This window comes from Nesoenas mayeri (assembly GCF_963082525.1).
Source record: "Nesoenas mayeri genome assembly, chromosome: 7".
Lineage (NCBI taxonomy): Eukaryota > Metazoa > Chordata > Aves > Columbiformes > Columbidae > Nesoenas > Nesoenas mayeri.
In genome coordinates, this window is record NC_137551.1 from 9,034,515 (window position 1) to 9,053,157 (window position 18,643).

General features: G+C 38.6%; 1 protein-coding gene across 1 annotated transcript in view; it reads right to left on the minus strand.

The window, feature by feature from the left end:
* PHYHIPL (phytanoyl-CoA 2-hydroxylase interacting protein like) overlaps nucleotides 1-18,643 on the minus strand; it is a gene marked incomplete at both ends in the record, with an annotated part of 38,753 nt that overhangs the window by 8,232 nt on the left and 11,878 nt on the right. The window contains one exon of the mRNA XM_080348294.1: nucleotides 1,780-1,976. Coding sequence (XP_080204420.1) covers nucleotides 1,780-1,976 — 197 coding nt within the window. The remainder of the gene's footprint in view (nucleotides 1-1,779; nucleotides 1,977-18,643) is intronic.

Here is an 18,643-nt window from a genome sequence, read left to right on the forward strand (position 1 = left end):
ACATACGTGTTCTGGCACAGATACTTGTGAACAGAACTGCCCCTCACCCACTCTGCTGTAAGGATTTTCATCATTCTGGCTGGGGGAAGTGGAAACAAAACAAAACAAAACAAAAACAAAAAAAGCTTTACTAAAGTCACTAATACAAGAAATTTTAAGTTAATTCTGACAAGACATCCAACTTATTCATCATTCTAATTGAAAGCCTTTAGTCTCCTTTTCTTACAAAACTTATTACCTCTCTCCTTTGACTAAAACCTTAATCACAGTAAAAAGCTAGAGAATTGCTGAGGAAAAAAAAACACAAAACAAAATCAAAACCAAACCAAACCAAAATAAATCTAATGACTTATCTTTATTACACTACCAATATCCTTTTTTTCCCTCTCCATTTTAACACACGTAATCACCATGATGCAAATTTTGAAGTGAATATAGTGTTCAATCTGCTATGGTAGCTCTATCTTTTACAAAAACAGATTTTACAACTTTAGATCAGTGTGCACACAAATGAAAAAACCCAAGTAGATTAATAAAATGAAAGAAATTAAAAATATTCCATCCAAGTAAGCATTTATATTAGAAGGTATATTTATTCCTGTGGTATAAAATAGTGATTCAAATTCAAAGGCTGCCAGTCCAAAAGTAATACCAATAAGAAAAAACACATGCATGCCCTATTTTATTTGCTACCACAATTAAAAACATGTCATAATAAAAGGCTATTATAGCATTAAATTTGGGAGTGTTTTGCATGCTGGTTCCTAGCAACTGCAACATCATGGCCAAACATGTAAAATTCTTGATTTAAAGCAGCAGTAAGTGATTTTCCTTACACTTAATGAATACATTACTTCCAACCAGATCAAATGCAAAAAAAGTCAAATAAGGAAAGGTGAAAATTATACATATGCTTTTAACAGCAGTCACAGGAAAAATATTCTCACATTAAAATGACTCAGAGAAATCAGTGGAAATATTTCCTAGTTATCCCACTGGTTTATAAACTAATAGGAATTTAGGCGTTGGTAGAATTAGAGCTTTTATATTTGCCTGCATAGTTATTTGTGTCTTGGCAAACCTTATATTTTAGAGATATTGCCAGCATCATTATTTTTTAAATTTGCAGATGATTGTGCTTTTAAATCTTTTATCTCATTCCATATTTCTCTAGACATCTCAGTATTTCAGCTATTCTAAGATCAAAGCAAATTTTGCTGGATTTAATAACTACAGATTCTGCAAAGCATTCAGTATGTCCCTGCATCAGTGGCTTGAGGAAAGAGGCCAGATGAATATTCAGGTCACAGTGCTGAATGCTGCAAACTAAAATTGCTGGAAGCCTTCCTAGAAGTGCATTAGAATTTGTGACTCTTCTGTTGAAATGACATGTGTTGCTTTCATGAGTCTGTCACTGAACGAGGACAGGCACAGAATACATAAATCGTTTAAATAATTACTAAGATGCAGTCAGGAATAAAAAAAAGCCTGTCATGCAATAAATTGTACAGATTCCAAAACTGTTTAAGTTTCAAATGAAATAAGAAAAGGTAATGTTCAGTTCTCTATTAGACAAATGTATTTGTGTGTACACATATATAGGCTAGAGATGGAGAAGGTATTCCAAGTAAAAAATAGTCAATCAGATTATCAAAAGCCCATCCTTGCTGGCTGTCCAATACCTGTTTCCCATGGTCAAGCTTTGAAAGGTTAATAAAACACTGAGATTCATCTATTTAAAATCAACTATTTCCACCTTGATTTTTAAATGAAAATTACCTTGTGTTTAAATTTGTTGGAGTTCTTGTTTTCTTTCTTGTTGAGATCAATGAAGTAATGAGTAATGCGGTCCTTGGATTTAGAATCCATCTCCCAAGAAATCTTGAAGGAATCACATGTGATGTTACTTATTTTGATGTTGTGTGGGACTGGAAGTTCCTCCATCTCTGCGATCCCACTGTCTTGTGATTTATTCCCTGCATAAAAAATAAACATGATTCATTTGGTTAAAGACCTATTAGATATCTGTTTCCTCTTCTCCAATACATTGACATCTCTGAACAACCTTTCACAAAGTCTCATAGGTGGCACTCAGAAGCAGCTATGAGGTACAATTATGCAAGTCTCAATTTCAGTGATGGGAAATATTGGAAGGGGTTGAAAGTCCTCATGTGAATAAGCAGCAATAACATCTAAGCAGGCTGCACATACTGGTTAGGATCACAACGTGTGTGCAGCTGCAGTTTGAGAAAAAGAAATATCTGAAGCTATCTGGTGCTACAGCTTTTAGTTAAGATGCCAGCAACATCCACTGTTCATATAATGGCTCTATCCATACCTGTCAGTGAAATAAATAAAAACAGAAACCATATTCAACCTAAAACTGTTTTTCAAGCACAAAGTAAACCCAATCTCTCCAAAGTTTATAGATTGTGCATGTATATACACAAATGTATATACATATACACATATATAAACCACTCTCCTTCACAAGGAAACAATTAACAATGATCATTTGTTGAGCCACAGTAAAAGGGACATACACACCAGTTTCATTTTCTGGTTCGTATTCTCTCTATTCTATTTGCCCAGTTGAGACCTTGCTGTTTTCTGGGGAGTTTTTTCCAATTTCTCTAAGTGCATATGGTAGATGAACAAATCACCGTGACCCCCAAAAGCATCACAGGTTCTAAGATTAGGTCTTCCCTTAGTTCCCAAGGCAACCTTGTAGTAAAGCATTCTGTGAACACTAAAACTCAGAAATGTTAGGCGATCTTGCACTACAAGACACAAGTCAAAAGCAAACAAACAATAAGAAGAAAAAGCAGAAAGAAAAGAAAATGAGTGGATAAAAAGGAAAAAATAGAGAAGATGGTGTAAGAGAAGGAAAGAAACAGGGCATTAAAAAAAGAAATCAAACATAGATAAGAATAGAAAGAAACAATGGAGAAAATTCAGCCTTGTGTCTGTGTAAGAAAGAGAGGAAAACTCCCAAATTCTGTCCAGATGAGGAAGACTGGAAGCCCATACAGAGATGTCAGGGAACACATTGTCAGAATTATTTTAGCCACATCTAATTATAGAGAAAGATAGCATTTATATACTTCTATCATAACTTCTAAAGTACTGAACACAGAACATGAGTCTAGTCATTAATAATAACAGTTTGACTTGTAAAGCATTACACACCTTTACACCTATTGACATACATTGTCAAAGAATTATATCAACACTCAAGGCAGGAATATTAAGGCTGTCCTGATTGCTCAAAATTCCCATGGATATGTGGAATTGAGTCACAGAGCCTGCAAAATCCACAGATATGCAGCTAACATTCTGAATAAATTAATTTATTGATGACTTCAAGAACATCCAACAACTTGTCTGTTTTTTAAGCATCCTATTGCTCTTTTTTTCCTTTTCAACCAGTATCAAAGTGAGATGGTGCACTGTCTTGCTCAGAATTGTATCCTGTTTGTGCCATCCACAGTGACATTTTCAACAGCTGCACTGCCTGCAATAGACTCAGAAATACCAGTCATTACTGAAAACTTTCTGTTCATACGAAATACATGGTAAGTGCTTTTTCCAACAGGAGATTTCAAGAAGCCAGCAGGGAGAAAATGGCTTTGCCTTCTTTTGTAAGCGTATTTTATTTTAAAAATGTCTGAAAGCTCTATCAGGTACACTGAAAAAGCTACACGTTATTGCTCTTCCAGGAGCAAGGATCTGTGTTTAAGCAGAAGACGGAGCGAAGCTGCTGAGGTTCTCTGACCTCCTGGAGAGCAGGATGGACTTGGATCCCAGCACACTGAATAACTAAATGAAGACCTGAATAGACATGCAGTCAGGAAATCCAAGCCATATATATCTACAATACATTAATGTGCAACTTCTTTGCTTCTCTACTCCGTAACTATGGGCCCAAGCTGTGTTACAAACAGCCAAAATAGTTTAAGCTTCAGGAGACAGGCAAATGACCACTGACAGAAAGTAACATAGATGGAAAAAGATTTTGGAGTACACTGATGACAGTTAAAGAGCAAAAGTACTTCTGTAAATGGGTACTGTTTTCTGTAATTCACAGAATCACAGAATGTTAGGGTTTGGAAGGGACCTCAAAAGATCACCCAGTCCAATTCCCCTGCCGGAGCAGGAACATCCAGATGAGGCTACACAGGAATGTGTCCAGGTGGGATTTGAATGTCTCCAGAGTAGGAGACTCCACAACCCCACTGGGCAGCCTGTTCCAGTGTTCTGTTACCCTCACTGAGAAGAAGTTTCTTCTCAAATTTAAGTGGAACCTCTTGTGTTCCAGTTTGAACCAATTACCCCTTGTCCTACCATTGGTTGTCACTGAGAAGAGCCTGGCTCCATCCTCATGACACTCACCCTTTATAAATCTGTAAACATGAATAAGGTCACCCCTCAGTCTCCTCTTCTCCAAGCTAAAGAAACCAAGCGCCCTCAGCCTTTCCTCATAAGGGAGATGCTGCACTCCCTTAATCATCTTTGTTGCCCTATGCTGGACTCTCTCCAGCAGTTCTCTGTCCTTCTGGAACTGAGGGGCCCAGAACTGGACACAATATTCCAGATGTGGTCTCACCAGGGCAGAGTAGAGGGGCAGGAGAACCTCTCTCAACCTACTAACCACTCCCCTTCTAATACACCCCAGGATGCCATTGGCCTTCCTGGCCACAAGGGCACAGTGCTGGCTCATGGTCATCCTGTTGTCCACCAGGACCCCCAGGTCCCTTTCCCCCACGCTGCTCTCTAATAGGTCATTCCCCAACTTATACTGGAACCTGGGGTTGTTTGTACCAAGATGCAAGACTCTGCACTTTCCCTTGTTATATTTCATTAAATTTTTCCCCGCCCAACTCTCCAGCCTGTCCAGGTCTCTGGATGACAGCACAGCCTTCTGGCATGTCAGCCACTCCTCCCAGCTTGGTGTCAACAGCAAACTTGCTGACAGTCACTCAATTCCCTCGTCCAAATTGTTGATGAATATATTGAATAATACAGGCCCCAGTACTGACCCCAGAGGCACTCCACTAGATACTGGCCTCCAACTAGACTCTGCCCCATTGACCACAACTCTCTGGCTTCTTCCCTTCAGCCAGTTTGCAGTTCTTCTCACTACCCAATTGTCCAGACTGCACTCCCTCAGTTTAGCTGTGAGGATGCTGTGGGAGACTGCGTCAAATGCCTTACTCAAGTCAAGGTAGACCACATCCACTGCTCTGCCATCATCTATCCACCTCATTATGTCCTCATAAAAGTCAATGAGGTTGGTCAAGCATGATTTCCCCTTGGTGAAGCCATGTTGACTGCCCCTAATGACCCTCTTATCCCTGATATGCCTTGAGATGGCACCAAGGATAAGTCATTCCATCAGTTTCCCAGGGATGGAGATGAGGCTGACCAGTCTATAGTTATCCAGGTCCTCCTTCCTGCCCTTTTTGAAGACTGGAGTGACATTTGCTTTCCTCCAATCCTCAGGCACCTCTCCCATTTCCCAAGACTTGGCAAAGACGATGGAGAGTGGTCCAGCAATGACCTCAGCCAGCTCCCTCAGCACCTGTGGGTGCATCCCATCCGGACCCATGGATTTATGGATGTCCAGATTGCCTAACTGCTCCCTAACCCAGTCCTCATCAACCAAGGCAAACTCCTTCATTTTCCTGACTTCCTCTGGGGCCTCAGGGGTACAGGGCTCCCCAGGACAGTCTCCGGCAGAGCAGACAGAGACAAAGAAGGCATTCAGTAATTCTGTCTTCTCTGTATCTTCTGTCACCAGGGCACCCACGTCATTCATCAGTGGGCCTACATTGCCTCTGGTGTTAGTTTTATCTGCCACATCTTTGAAAAAGCTCTTCCTGTTGTCCTTGACCCCTCTCACCAGGTTTAATTCTAAGGAGGCCTTAGCTTTCCAAGTTGCCTCCCTACACTCTCTGACAACAGCCTCATATTCTTCCCAAGTGGCCAGCCCCTCCTTCCATGATCTGTAAACTCTCCTCTTCCACTTGAGCATACCCAACAGATCCCTGTTTAACCACTCAGGTCTCCTGGCTCCCTTCCTTGACTTCCTACGTGTCAGGATGCTCTGATCTTGTGCCCGGTAGAAACAGTCCCCGAACACTAACCAAATCTACCTTCAAGCAGCCTTGCCCATGGGATTTCCCCCAGCAATTGCTTGAAAAGGCCAAAGTTTGCCCTGCTGAAGTCCAGGGTTGCAATTCTGCTGGCAGTTCTGTTCCTGCCACAGGAGATCCTGAACTCCACAATTTCATGGTCGCTGCAGCCAAGGCAGCCCTCGACCTTTACTGCTTCAACCAGACCCTCCATGTTAGTGAGGATGAGGTCCAGCAGTGCACCTCTTCTAGTCGGCTCGTCCACCCCGCTTTGCATCAGAAAGTTCTCATCAAGGCACTGGAGGAACCTCCTGGACTGTGGCTGGCTGGCTGAATGGTCCTTCCAGCAAACATCAGGGAAGTTAAAATCCACCACAACAACCAAGGCCTGTGACTGTGAGGCTGCTCTCAGCTGTCTGCAGAAGGCCTCATCAACTTCCTCACCCTGATCTGGTAGCGTATAATAGACATCCACCACAGTATCACCCCTGCCAGCCCACTCCTTAATTTTCACCCATGGACTCTCAGCTCACCCCTCATCCATGCCTGGACAATACTCAATACATTGTAGTTGCTCTCTCACGTAAAGAGCGACTCCACCACCATGCCTTGTTTCTGTTATTGGAAATAGTGTCTGGCATACATCTTCAGATGTGTGCACTCCTGATCCTTTTACTTTCTTTGCTTAAGAACTGAATAAATAGTTTAAATAAATGTCTAGCAGAAAATCTCCAGGTAATTTTTAGCAACATTTTTAATATGTCAGGAAAAGAAACCATTTGCATTAGAGTGTTAAGCTATCTTTTCTTCCTAATGGAACATAATCCAAAATAAACACTTCTCCAAAATCTTTTAAGCTTTTTGAAAGAGGAAAAAAAAAATACAGATTTTGAAATACAGAATATGAACAGAATATGAAATAAGATGGTAAAATACCTCATAATAATCACTAACAAGCAATACTCCACTTTTCCTTCTATTTAGAATATGTAATGTCTGTGATATTTGTAATGCATATTACAAATGCATTTTTTGATACATATTTGTGTAGTCCTGAATGTCAAAATCCATTGACAGGCAGTAATAGGAACCTGATAGTGATATATAGTATTAATACAGAGGACGGTGATTCACTGAGCATTGGTAAATGGTGATTTTTGAATAGCAATTGTTGCAGCATTGCATGGGAATGAGGAGAAAAAGGATAGAGCATGAAAAGCATGCTCTTGTTTTTTGAGATTTGACTGATCCAAGGAACCAGACATGCAAGTATTAGACCAGGTTTGTCCGCGCAGCAGACACCCCAGCATGCAGACCAACAAGAAATTTTGAAACAGCGTTCTCTTGCAAAGCAGGAGCTCTAACTCAGAATCTGGATCCTGCAGAAACCAGCACTTTCAGTGTTAGGAACAGCATTCTGTCCTGAGACGTACTGGAATATAACATATAAATATGAGATACATTGCTGAACACCACTGTACTGTAATTAATCAAAAATAAATGAAGAAGAAGGACAGTTAGAATATCCTAACCAGTCTGGTAATATATAACAACTGCATAATGTGGAATATTTCCATAACAGTTTATCAGTATTAGAACAGCATTACAACTACTATAATATATAGTTACATACTTAAAAGACAAAATAGAAGGAATGGGCAGAATTTTCTATAGCAGAAGGGTAACTTCAAACTAAACTCAAAAGTCAGGTGTTTACAAAAATACTACTATCTACTTTTAAAGTGGGGGTTCAACTAGGGTCTGATAATATTGCCAACCAAAGCACTTTAAAATGCTGGCTGCTACAAAAAAAATGCTTAGAAGCCGACCCACTAGTTAAAACTAGGGACTTCACGTGTGTGATAAGTGAAACATAGGTGTCATGGAGATAAGAAAACCTGGCAGACATAACTGACTAAAAAGGTAACACACTTGTACCTTGCCTTTCCTTCACCTGGGCTTTGGTGAATATTTTTAATTGCTTTTCATCCTAGAAAGCAAGTCTACTTCAAACCACTTCTTCTTTATATAAAAATCAATGTAAAGAACTGATCAACATCAATAAATACGATGTCTAGTAAAAGCAGAAATAGCAGCTGAACTTACTCAAATCCAGCATATAGTTGCCCTAAAGCACTCCAAAACTCCAGCTGAAAGAAAGTTACTACTGTTATGGATGTGAAAATAGGCGGAGAAAGCCTTAGAACTGGCTGCTTGAACATTTGTCGTTTTGCTGCTTCACTGAAGCTAAGCTGATCTTTCTTTGAAGCATCACAATATAGACAAAAGCTGAAAATCAAAGTAGCATAGGAAACGTTGCTCTAAACTGCTTAATGTTGAATTAAAATAGATCAGCTTCCAACTAAAATTGTTACTTCATTTTGCACATTCATGTTGCTTCAACACCAGAAGCCACTGCGGGGCTGCAGGGAAGCGCTGCTTTCAAGTCTCTTTTGGACAGTAACTCATAGCAGTTAAACAACCCTAGTCTCCTCTGCCAAAAAAAAAAACCAGGCTTGTCATCCCCGTGTGCTGCAGAAACACCTCTGTTTTAACCAAACCCAGTTCACTTCTAGAAAAAGCAAAGGGGCCCAGTGGCTCTTGACCTGTGTAATAAGAAGTCAAAGACCACTCGTGTACATAGGTCACACTGGAAGCATAAGACTTTAAATTTCTTCAAAGCCAAAGAATAAATACAACACGCCAGCTTTACTGAGATCAGCTGGAGAACTGCAAGATTAATGTTTTATGCTCCTATTCACAGGCTTATCTCTCTCTGCCATATTCAGAGTTAAATTTCAAGTTAAATTGTCTAATCAATTTTAAAATGGTTATGATACTCACTGCTGCAGCTGAGCCAAAATGCTGGCAAATGAGTAACAAAACAGTTTTATTTATATACACATAGACACACTTAATTTAGTATCCTTGTTATATCTTCTACTTACGTAAATTATCTCTGAATGAAAAAAAAAAAAGGCAGAAAATTCCAATTGAACATTTGTGGTTTTCATCTGTCACTACTGGAATCAAATGATAGGACTCAGAAATTGATAAGCCCACACTGAAATGATTTGGAAAAGGATGGGGTTTTTTTTGGATTTGCTTTGTCACTCAAAACAAGCTGAACCATTACATCTGCAGCAGTGGAAGAATGGTGGAGAAGATTCTTTTTCCTTAGTTCTAAAAATGTAGAACTTCACAGCACAGCAAGGGAGTACATGCCTACTGAGTTTTCATTTCACAAAGTGTTTGTGTTATCCACAAAAGAAAACCTGAAAAGACTAATTTGTAATCCATGCTCTAAGCATACTTACAGCTCACAGAACTGAGTTTTATGAAACTAGACCAATAAGACATTTCTGGGTTCCTATGGTCTTGCTTATAGATGTTTTCACTGACATTATCTTGGCAAATACATTCTTGCTAGTAAGCATTAACAATGGAAAAAAATTAACTGAAGCAGCATGATACACATTTAATAAACATATAGGATCCCTACACATACATCTGTATTTCCCATAGTTTGAATGTTATCCATCATGTGGAACCATCAAAGACAGGTTCATGCTCAGAGGCTGTACACCAGACACGCTGCAGAACAACTCCTAAGTACTCAGAACTCATGCAATTTGCATTAAGCAATCAAATCACATCCTCTTTCCCATAACTCCATCCAAAACACTAATATGCCACCTTGCACAGCATTAGCTGTGCAGCTTGCTGCACTATGCAACCATGAAAAATTATCCATCAGTCAAGAAACAAATGCACGGAAAACAGAACCTGCGAATAACTGAATTCAATGACATAATAGCCATCCATCAACAAGGAAAAACCTAAAAGTATTACAGCCATAACAAGTGTGATTGCTTGTACTCAGTGTGAAGTAAACTCGTGAAATATTAATTCAACTGAAATATCATCTATTAAATCTGGAGGAATTAAAAGAAGGCAGGGCCAGGTAAAATTCTTTCCTCTGCTGGAGCTGTGAGAGTATCCTGAATGACAAAATGTAACTATAGAATACTACTATTTGTCCGCAATTTAGACTTAGGTGCTAGAGGAATGGCCATCAAAGTAATATAAGAATGATTTTCAGATCGCTCTTTACCCTTCATGGGGTTTAGATTCAACCAATTCAGATATCCAATATTTGGGCAAAAATTATTTATTCATTTTATATATGGAAAAAATGTAAATATCTCAACAGAATTTGGAATAGAGAGGGGGTCTGTTTGAGCCATCACTTGAACGAATTCAGAGCTGTCCTAAGTAGTGCTGGAAAGTTACGCAACCCTGAAGTGATGTAAAAGTTCTTTATATCACAGAGCCCAGATGTGTCAGGAGAACAACCAACAGAAAAGAGAAGAAAGCAATAAAATGTCTTTTCCTTTCATGACTCTTGTTGACTGTGTTCCCTGCTGAGGCTGTGTCTTTCTGTCCCTCAAGATGCAAATTACATCAGCTTGATGAAGTGTAACTTACATTTTCATTTAAATCCATTATGAACCCTCCTCAATATCTATTATATAGATTTGCCTCTTTTGGAATCACCTTGGAAAATCTCCAGTTTTATGGACAAAACCAAATCATCTAAGTTTCTTTGTACTCAGGGATAAATCTTCAGTGTCTTTAGAGTCATGTTATGGGAAACATGGACTTCTGATGCTTTTGGAGCAGACATTCAAAAACGACTATTATGCCTCTCCTAAGCTGCCAACACCATTGCCATAGATCTTTGAAAATATTTTCCAAAGGGATTCATTTAAAAAAGCATAAAGGCATTCTGGGCTGTCAATTTGTACTTTGTGAATCTCATGCTTGTCCTTGCATCTGAAACAGTTGCTATTAAGACATCTCTTTACCAGAGGATGAAGCTCTTCGCATTTAATATGGTCTAGACTTAAAACACAACACAACACAAACGGTGAAAAGTTTGTTAGTGATGGCTATTGCCAGTTACAGCCCTGTCTTTTGCAGCTGTAAGTTACACTGAAACATCCTAAGAGCTAAGAGTCGAGTCACCACATTCTCAGCTGAGGAGGTGACTTGGGAACAGCAGTTTCTTAAACTTTGATTTCACAATGATTTGTAAACAACACCTGTATAAAACCTCCGTTAATTTTCCAAAAGCCATGCATATATGGAGAGATTTCAAATAAACTTAGTGTTAAAAGTCATGGAATCTAATAATTCTCAAAGAATGTAACTGAAAATACTGAAATGTCACTACTTCTTAAAGTCATGGCACTCATTTAAGGCTCAATTAAAACTGTAGAGAAATGGTAAAGTAAATAACAGGTCCTACTCAAATTCTGTCTGAAGACTGGCTCTCTTCTGCCTTTATCTCTAGGCAAAGAAGAAAACAGTTCAAGACACTTTCAAAAAATGAGAACTTTTGACTTTTATATGATGAATAATGCCTTTCTGATAGGAGGAAAAGAAATTATGGAAAATGATGGAAAACTAGGTGATACAAAACAGCTATTTTAGGGGGTTATGCAGACAATAAAGACAAATAAGCCTATGTAACATGCCAAGCGACTGAAATACCTCCACCTCCAATACTGACCTGTCACCCAGGATTGAAAGAAAGCAAGCCTAGATCCAGTGGTAGTTGTTCTGTTCATCCAAAATGCCCTTTTTTTTTTTTTTTGTGTCAGGGAAGACACCTAGAATTTACTAAATTAACTGGGAATGGCAAAAGCACAAGGAAGCCCCAATGATATTCCCTAACCAGCAACTGGGAGGAAAGTCAGTGGAACCGTTGTCACGGCACTTCTACATTATCACAATATTTTCCTGTACTGATGTTATTTCACTGTTGTGGTTCACATAGTTTGGGGTTTATCTGGGCTGCTCTCATGCAGAAGATAATGCACTAAGTACTGTACTCTACTGTCTTTAGAAAGACACACAAGATACTAACGTCTGCAGTTACCTCTGTGAAGTGTCAGATACATGAAAACCTAGAAATTGGATAGGGGAAATGCGACTAAGGTTTGTGAATCAGAAAATAAGCAAGGTGAGACTTCACCCACGTAGTACAGAATTAAAAGTTAATGCTGGATTCTCAATACACTTCGGGAAGATATCTGAAAATCAAAAGATATATAGATGAGGATGAGAGGCATGGAGTAATAAACTATAAGGTAAAGTAAATGTTGAGACCCTGAAAGATCAGGTTTACATTATACATAGATACCAACAGCACGTGTAATAAACACGCAGTACCCAAACAAAATCCTAAGATTCAAATAACTTTTTTTAAAAAATGTCACATTTTCAGATCTTGAAATATACCTATTGGGGAACTGTTTTTCTCAAGTTAATATTTTCAATACAATGCGAGACAAAAGCTATGACCTTTTGAAATAAAAATGTTTAATGAGAGGTGATTGACTTCATAAAAAACACCTAGGTACATACCATGACATAAATCCTCTTAGTAGATACTGATACTAACAACTGAAAATAATTCATTCAGAAACAGTAACTCCAATAAAATGAACGGCAGCATTCCTATGCCTTCCGAAAGAATAAAAATTCTACCTTTTCTTATCTTGATAATTCAGTTGGTTGGTTATATATCAGCTCTATACAGGTAAAATATTAAGTCTGTAATTCTAGAAAACTGATCTAGACTGACATCACTTGAGCACTATAATTCAGAATGAATTATCCAACTCACCATGGAGGTATTTTATTTATTCAAAAATTCAATAGGAGGGAGAATTTTTCTTTCTCTGTAACCATCAAAAATGACAGGAAAGTGCCAGGAAATTATATATTAGCTGCATACTTCAAATTTAACTAAGCAAAACCACAATATGATGTTTTTCTCCTGAGCTCTGGAATGAATGGGTCCCCATCCAACTGCTAGCTATGTAAAATTGTTTTACCAGACCACGACAATATGTTCCTACCAAGCAAACAATCGACCTGAATATCAAGAATTTCAATGTTTGCTGCAACACCTTGTTCAATAGAGACAAATCACGCAGAGGAAATAAAAATACAACAACATTTACAAAATTAGCAAATCAAGGTTGTTATTTGTTAGGGCATGTATGTCTATTCTGTTTCACAGTATCCTTGTAAAACCAGTTCCTACATTAGATAAAGAGACAATGCCTGGGTCTATAAATCCTGTTTGAGGGATAAACCCCTCTAAATCTTCTTGTCATTTCCTTCCCATGTCTGATACTACTGTTGTGCATTTTTTGGTAAGATAATGTGCACCCTTTTGAAAATTAAAAACAAACAAACAAACAAAACAAACAAAACACAAAAAGAGACAAACAGTTTTGAAAATAAAGCATTATTTAAAACTATAGTATCTATATCTATAATTACTGAATGTTTTTACAATGTTCATATATATTCAGATTCTCTTGTTACTTGATTTTAACTCAAGGTGCAATTTATCTGTTTCTTCCTAATCTACACCATTGACTTCAGCAGGAATATTCCACATCGCAAAACAAAGAGAACAAAACTAGACTTTGAGAGCACAATTATGCCTTTAGTACAGCTGTCTTCTTCAGCAGAGAGGGTTCCCCAAAACTGTGCCTACATAAAGCACCGAGCAATCTCCAGATTGTCTAGTTTCTGCACTAAAGAATTTCTCTCAGCCTCTTACAAAGGACTCAATTCTTCCTCCATCTCACACGGAGAACAAATCTACTCTACAAGTGGTCCCATGATTCAAATCAACAGACCAATATCTCAATCCTGCCACTGGAAGCAACAAATGTGCAGGCTCTTAGTTCCCACTGAGCAGTGCCCCGCTCCCTCCCAAGCCTCGTTTCTCACTGTCTGCTGTCAACTACAGGACTGAAACCTTGCTCTACAAGCAGCCTCTTGTTGCACACAGACAGCTCGGAGACTTCATTGCTACCTGACAGGAGGTGTAGTACAGCAACTGAAAGACAATATATAATGAAAGAAATGCATTCAGCACCAAATTGGTGCTTTGCCCTTCCCTTGAATACTAACTCAAGTGAGATGCTCATTTGCCCTTAGCGAAAGCATTTGACTATCATGTATTTTGAGGCCTTGTACACGTAGGACTTCAGAGGCTTTATTTCCTCAAATGTCTATGTTTTTCACTAACATAAATGGGAATACACAATTAAGTGTGGCAAACCTGACAGCTAGCAGCAGCAAATGAAGTCTTACACTGGTATAGTCTGAAATACAATTATGCCATCAGAACGTCAGGGATTTGGCTTACAGCTCAAGCATTCTCCTAGTGAACACCTAGTGAACTACATTAGGTTAAATAGGTGTGCTGGTTTTGGCTGGCACAGACTTCATTGTCTTAATAGTAACTAGATCGGGCTGTGTTTTGGATTTGTGCTGGCAACAGTATTGATAACACAGGGATGTTTTAGTTACTGCTGAGCAGCACTTGCACAGAGCCAAGGCCTTTTTGACCTTCACACCCCCGAGCCCAGCGAGTGAGCTGGGGCCACACAAGCAGTTGGGAGGGGACACAGCTGGAACAGCTGACCCCAGCTGACCAAAGGGATATTCCACACCATATGACATGATGCTCAGTATAAAAAGCTGGAGGAAAAAGGAGGAAGTGGGTGGGATGTTTGGAGTGATGTTGTTTTTCTTCCCAAGTAACCGTTCTATGTGCTGGAGCCCGGCTTTCCTGGCAATGGTTGAACACCTGCCTGTCCATGGGAAGTGGTGAATGAAACCCTTGTTCTGCTTTGCTCATGTGCACAATTTTTGTTTTACTTAATAAATTGTCTTTATCTCAACCTAGGGGTTTTCTTACTTTTACTCTTCTGATTCTCTCCCCCATTCCATCAGGGGTGGAGTTAGCGAGCGGCTGGGAGGTGCTTAGTTGCTTAGTTGTGTATCTGTACAGAGGAGGTTACCAGAATTAGCAGAAATCAAATAGTGCCATTACAACATTTCTGTGGAATATAAATTTTGGCTGAGATATAAAATTCTCCAGAGTAGATTTGTTGGGCCATATGCACTCCTTCAATGTTAAAGAAATAAATTTTATACAAAAGATGCATCCTCTAATTTAAAAGTAAAGGCTACTGTCCAAAAGATTTTATACATATGACTTGCAACAATGCTCATGTGCAATACTGATACGATGTACTACTGTGGAAACCACTAATACTCTGAGAAAGAAGAAAATACTAAAAAAGACCAACATCAGCCTTGGGAGGTTGGTCTCCACAGGCTCACCTTCTGTTCAGTGCAGAAATGCAGTTTCCTGAAGTGGATAATCTGAATATCTACATTTAGCTCTCACATTTAACTTTGCCCTGGAGGAGTCCAATTCTTTCCAGAGACTAGAGAGGGAGGTCACAGAAGTTAAGAGCTAGCTGAAGTCACATTTTGTAATTATTTCCTAAATTACATTCAACTATTCTCATGATCCTCATGATGCAAAAGTAACCTCTAATAATTTGCACGATCCCCACCAAAGACAAATAGGAAAAAGAACATGGGAGAAAAAAAGGTAAATATTACACTGCAGCCAATTTCTAAAGTGCCATAGCAAAGAAATCTACATCACACAGACTCAGAAATGTCCTCTGGAGTGATGTCTTAAAAGGAATAAACTTCAAAAATAATTTCTCTGAATTTCTGTGTCACACACTTCAGAATTTTTCACTTATGCTCACAATTTATTTCTGGAAACTATCAACAGGATCAAACATTTCAGGACCATTTAGACTTGAATGTGGATGAATTTATATCTTGCTAATTGAAATTACAGCTAAGTTATTTAGTAACTGTAATCTAATTAATTTTAAATAAAATAAATAATGCATTCAATTGCATAATTAAACCAATTTCTCAAAACAATTGTTTCCTCTTTTGTGATTACCATTATCAGATACATCACTGTGAATTCTCCTCTGTTGTTATCAGCCAATTGTTCCAATTCAGTACTAATTAATCTTTTGATTTTTGACCCATCCTGACTTGAAGCAAAAAATTAGGTAACATTTGGTAACATCTTCAGAAGTACCTAAATTATTTGGAAAGGTCTTAATGAAATCAATGGGATTTAAGCTGAGTTACTTGAGGGCTTCTGAAAACTTGACTGCAAATATTTAAAAATGCATAGCTATGGCTGAAAGTGAATTGTGGAGGCACACAAGTTACACAAACCCAACGTATAAAACAAAACCTGACTGAAAATCTGGTCAGCAAAACTTTGTGCAATGGTTAATATAGCAAGGCCAACCTCCTCCTTTCACTAAGATTAGATTATTATTGAGTATTCTGATGACTAGAAAGTATTTAGTATTTGTACTTCACTCATTCAAAACTTAACCGCATTTTCAGAGTGTCAATAGCAGCCAAAAAACGAAACTTTCTGAAACACAGACTACTACTATTATACCTTGTACCTTGTCATATTGAAGCTAAACAATCTTCTCTGCAACCCTCTATGGAATGAGAATTGCAGCGTGGCAAAACCAGCTACAGTTGGCACAGCATTGGCTTTCATGCCCCGACCATCAGAGCTAGTGCTGGTGCAATCCTACCTTCTTGAAATCAAACAGGACATTATAGTAGACTGCAAACACTATGCCATCACATTATTTACTACTAATTAAAATAATACTCTCATTTTGTTCAAAACAGCAAGCTTACAGTACATGGGTGGTAAGTGGTTCTTCTCAGCATGTGTTGACTACAAGATGCATTTCAAAACCAAATTTTAAATAAAATGAGCATTTCTCAGCTGCTGAAAAGGAAAGAAGGTAATAACGGATGTAAGAAGCTCTAAAACATCTTCTAGCTTAATTTAAATGTCATTTAAAAATTAAAATGAACTTTACAGAAACATACACTAGAATTTGCATATAATGCATACCTTCAATTATATGGAATTTCAGATTTTTGAAAGCAAGTAACTACATCAGAAACGCTACTATAAAATCGGATCAAGTTGTCACATGTACTTTATTCATTTAGCAGGAGAAGCCTGCATTGTCAGGTATCTATGCATCCTTATGAAATTCTGACCATACTTGACACAGCACTCAGAACCATTTTGTGGTGTATTTCTGAGAGGATGCTATCTCAGTACTGCTTTGCTGGAAAACAGGGAGTGACATTTTTCAGCAGACTCCCACCCTGCTGATTACTAAAGGGGCAGATTTTAGAGCAGGAATGGATCTGAGGATTCTTATGGCATGAGGTTTTTCTCCTCCAATGAATAAACAAGTATAGCAGCCTCTGAGATGGTGGAACTCTCTATGTCTCCAAGACTAATAACAACAGAAAACAGACCTCATAGATGAAGGCACTGACTGTATGACCCTGGACAAGTTGCTTGGGGCCAGATTCCAATTCAAGTTATGCAGCTCTGGGTCATTGGCCTAATTGCTCCAATGCTCTTCATCTATCACAGTGTAACTGAGGGTCTTAATCTTCTACTGCTTTTTATATTAACTGTATAGTAGAGAAGTGAGTGGCCTTTCACGATTTGTGTTTTCACATGTCACTAAACAAAAGAGAGTCAAACAAACACTGTCCTTTCAGTTTATTGCTGTGAACCTCACACTCATACTTGTTTACTTCATTCTTATTTGGCTGGCAACAGCTTGTGCCATTTATCATAGCTGTGTCTTAACCAAAACCAAAAATGTGTTCTTTACTTCAATTCGTCTGAGTTCAAATCTAGCAAAGAGCAGCAACCTTGTATTCACATGAGCTTTTATTTGACCTAACAGCTTGTCTGCCTCGATCATACAAGGATTTTCATTTAAAACCTAGTTTTCTTTCAAGCAAAGGGAAGCCCCGAGAGAAAGGCAAAACTCGTCACTTGAAGGGCAGCAGGGAGAACTCAGGGCTGGGGTATACACTTTTACTAAGCATTTTTTCTTGAGAAAGTAGGGTGCTCAGCATGAGTAGGCTTCTGTAATTCACTGAATACCCTCCTGCTAGTCTGCAGCATGAATGAGCATTTCTCTACTTCAGCGCACTGGTAATTGCTGTGTGCTCTTCATACAGATCTCTGCTAAGGAATAGGATTTAGCTGTTTTACACCAGTTTGTGCTTTTTAACTGTGATTTGAAATGTATTATAAATTTACAATAGCTTAGGAAATTCTACACTGTAACTTGTACTATTTTTTTTTTAATTTAATTTTTATGCAGGTTTCAGACTTTCTATCAGATCCTGACAAATGAAGGATAAAGGGGTTTTGAGAGAATTTTTTGGCAGGAGCTGAAGTTGTTCTGTTTTACTTCATTTTTAGGTGGTTTCCTAGGGCAATGAAACATAATCAGGGTCTTTGGATGTGAGTCTGCCATTGGTTAACTGCTACTAACTTTTGAACCTCTGGCAAGTGTAGGGAGCTCATATCTAATTCAGGTTGCTGCCAGTTCCATTAAAGCAGGCAAGCATGCAGAAATGAGAGAGGATCCTGCCTACCAAGAGGAAGGCTACCATGAGTTCAAGCTTTTCACAGATACAAAATTGACACAGCTATGAACACTGTAGTCAGA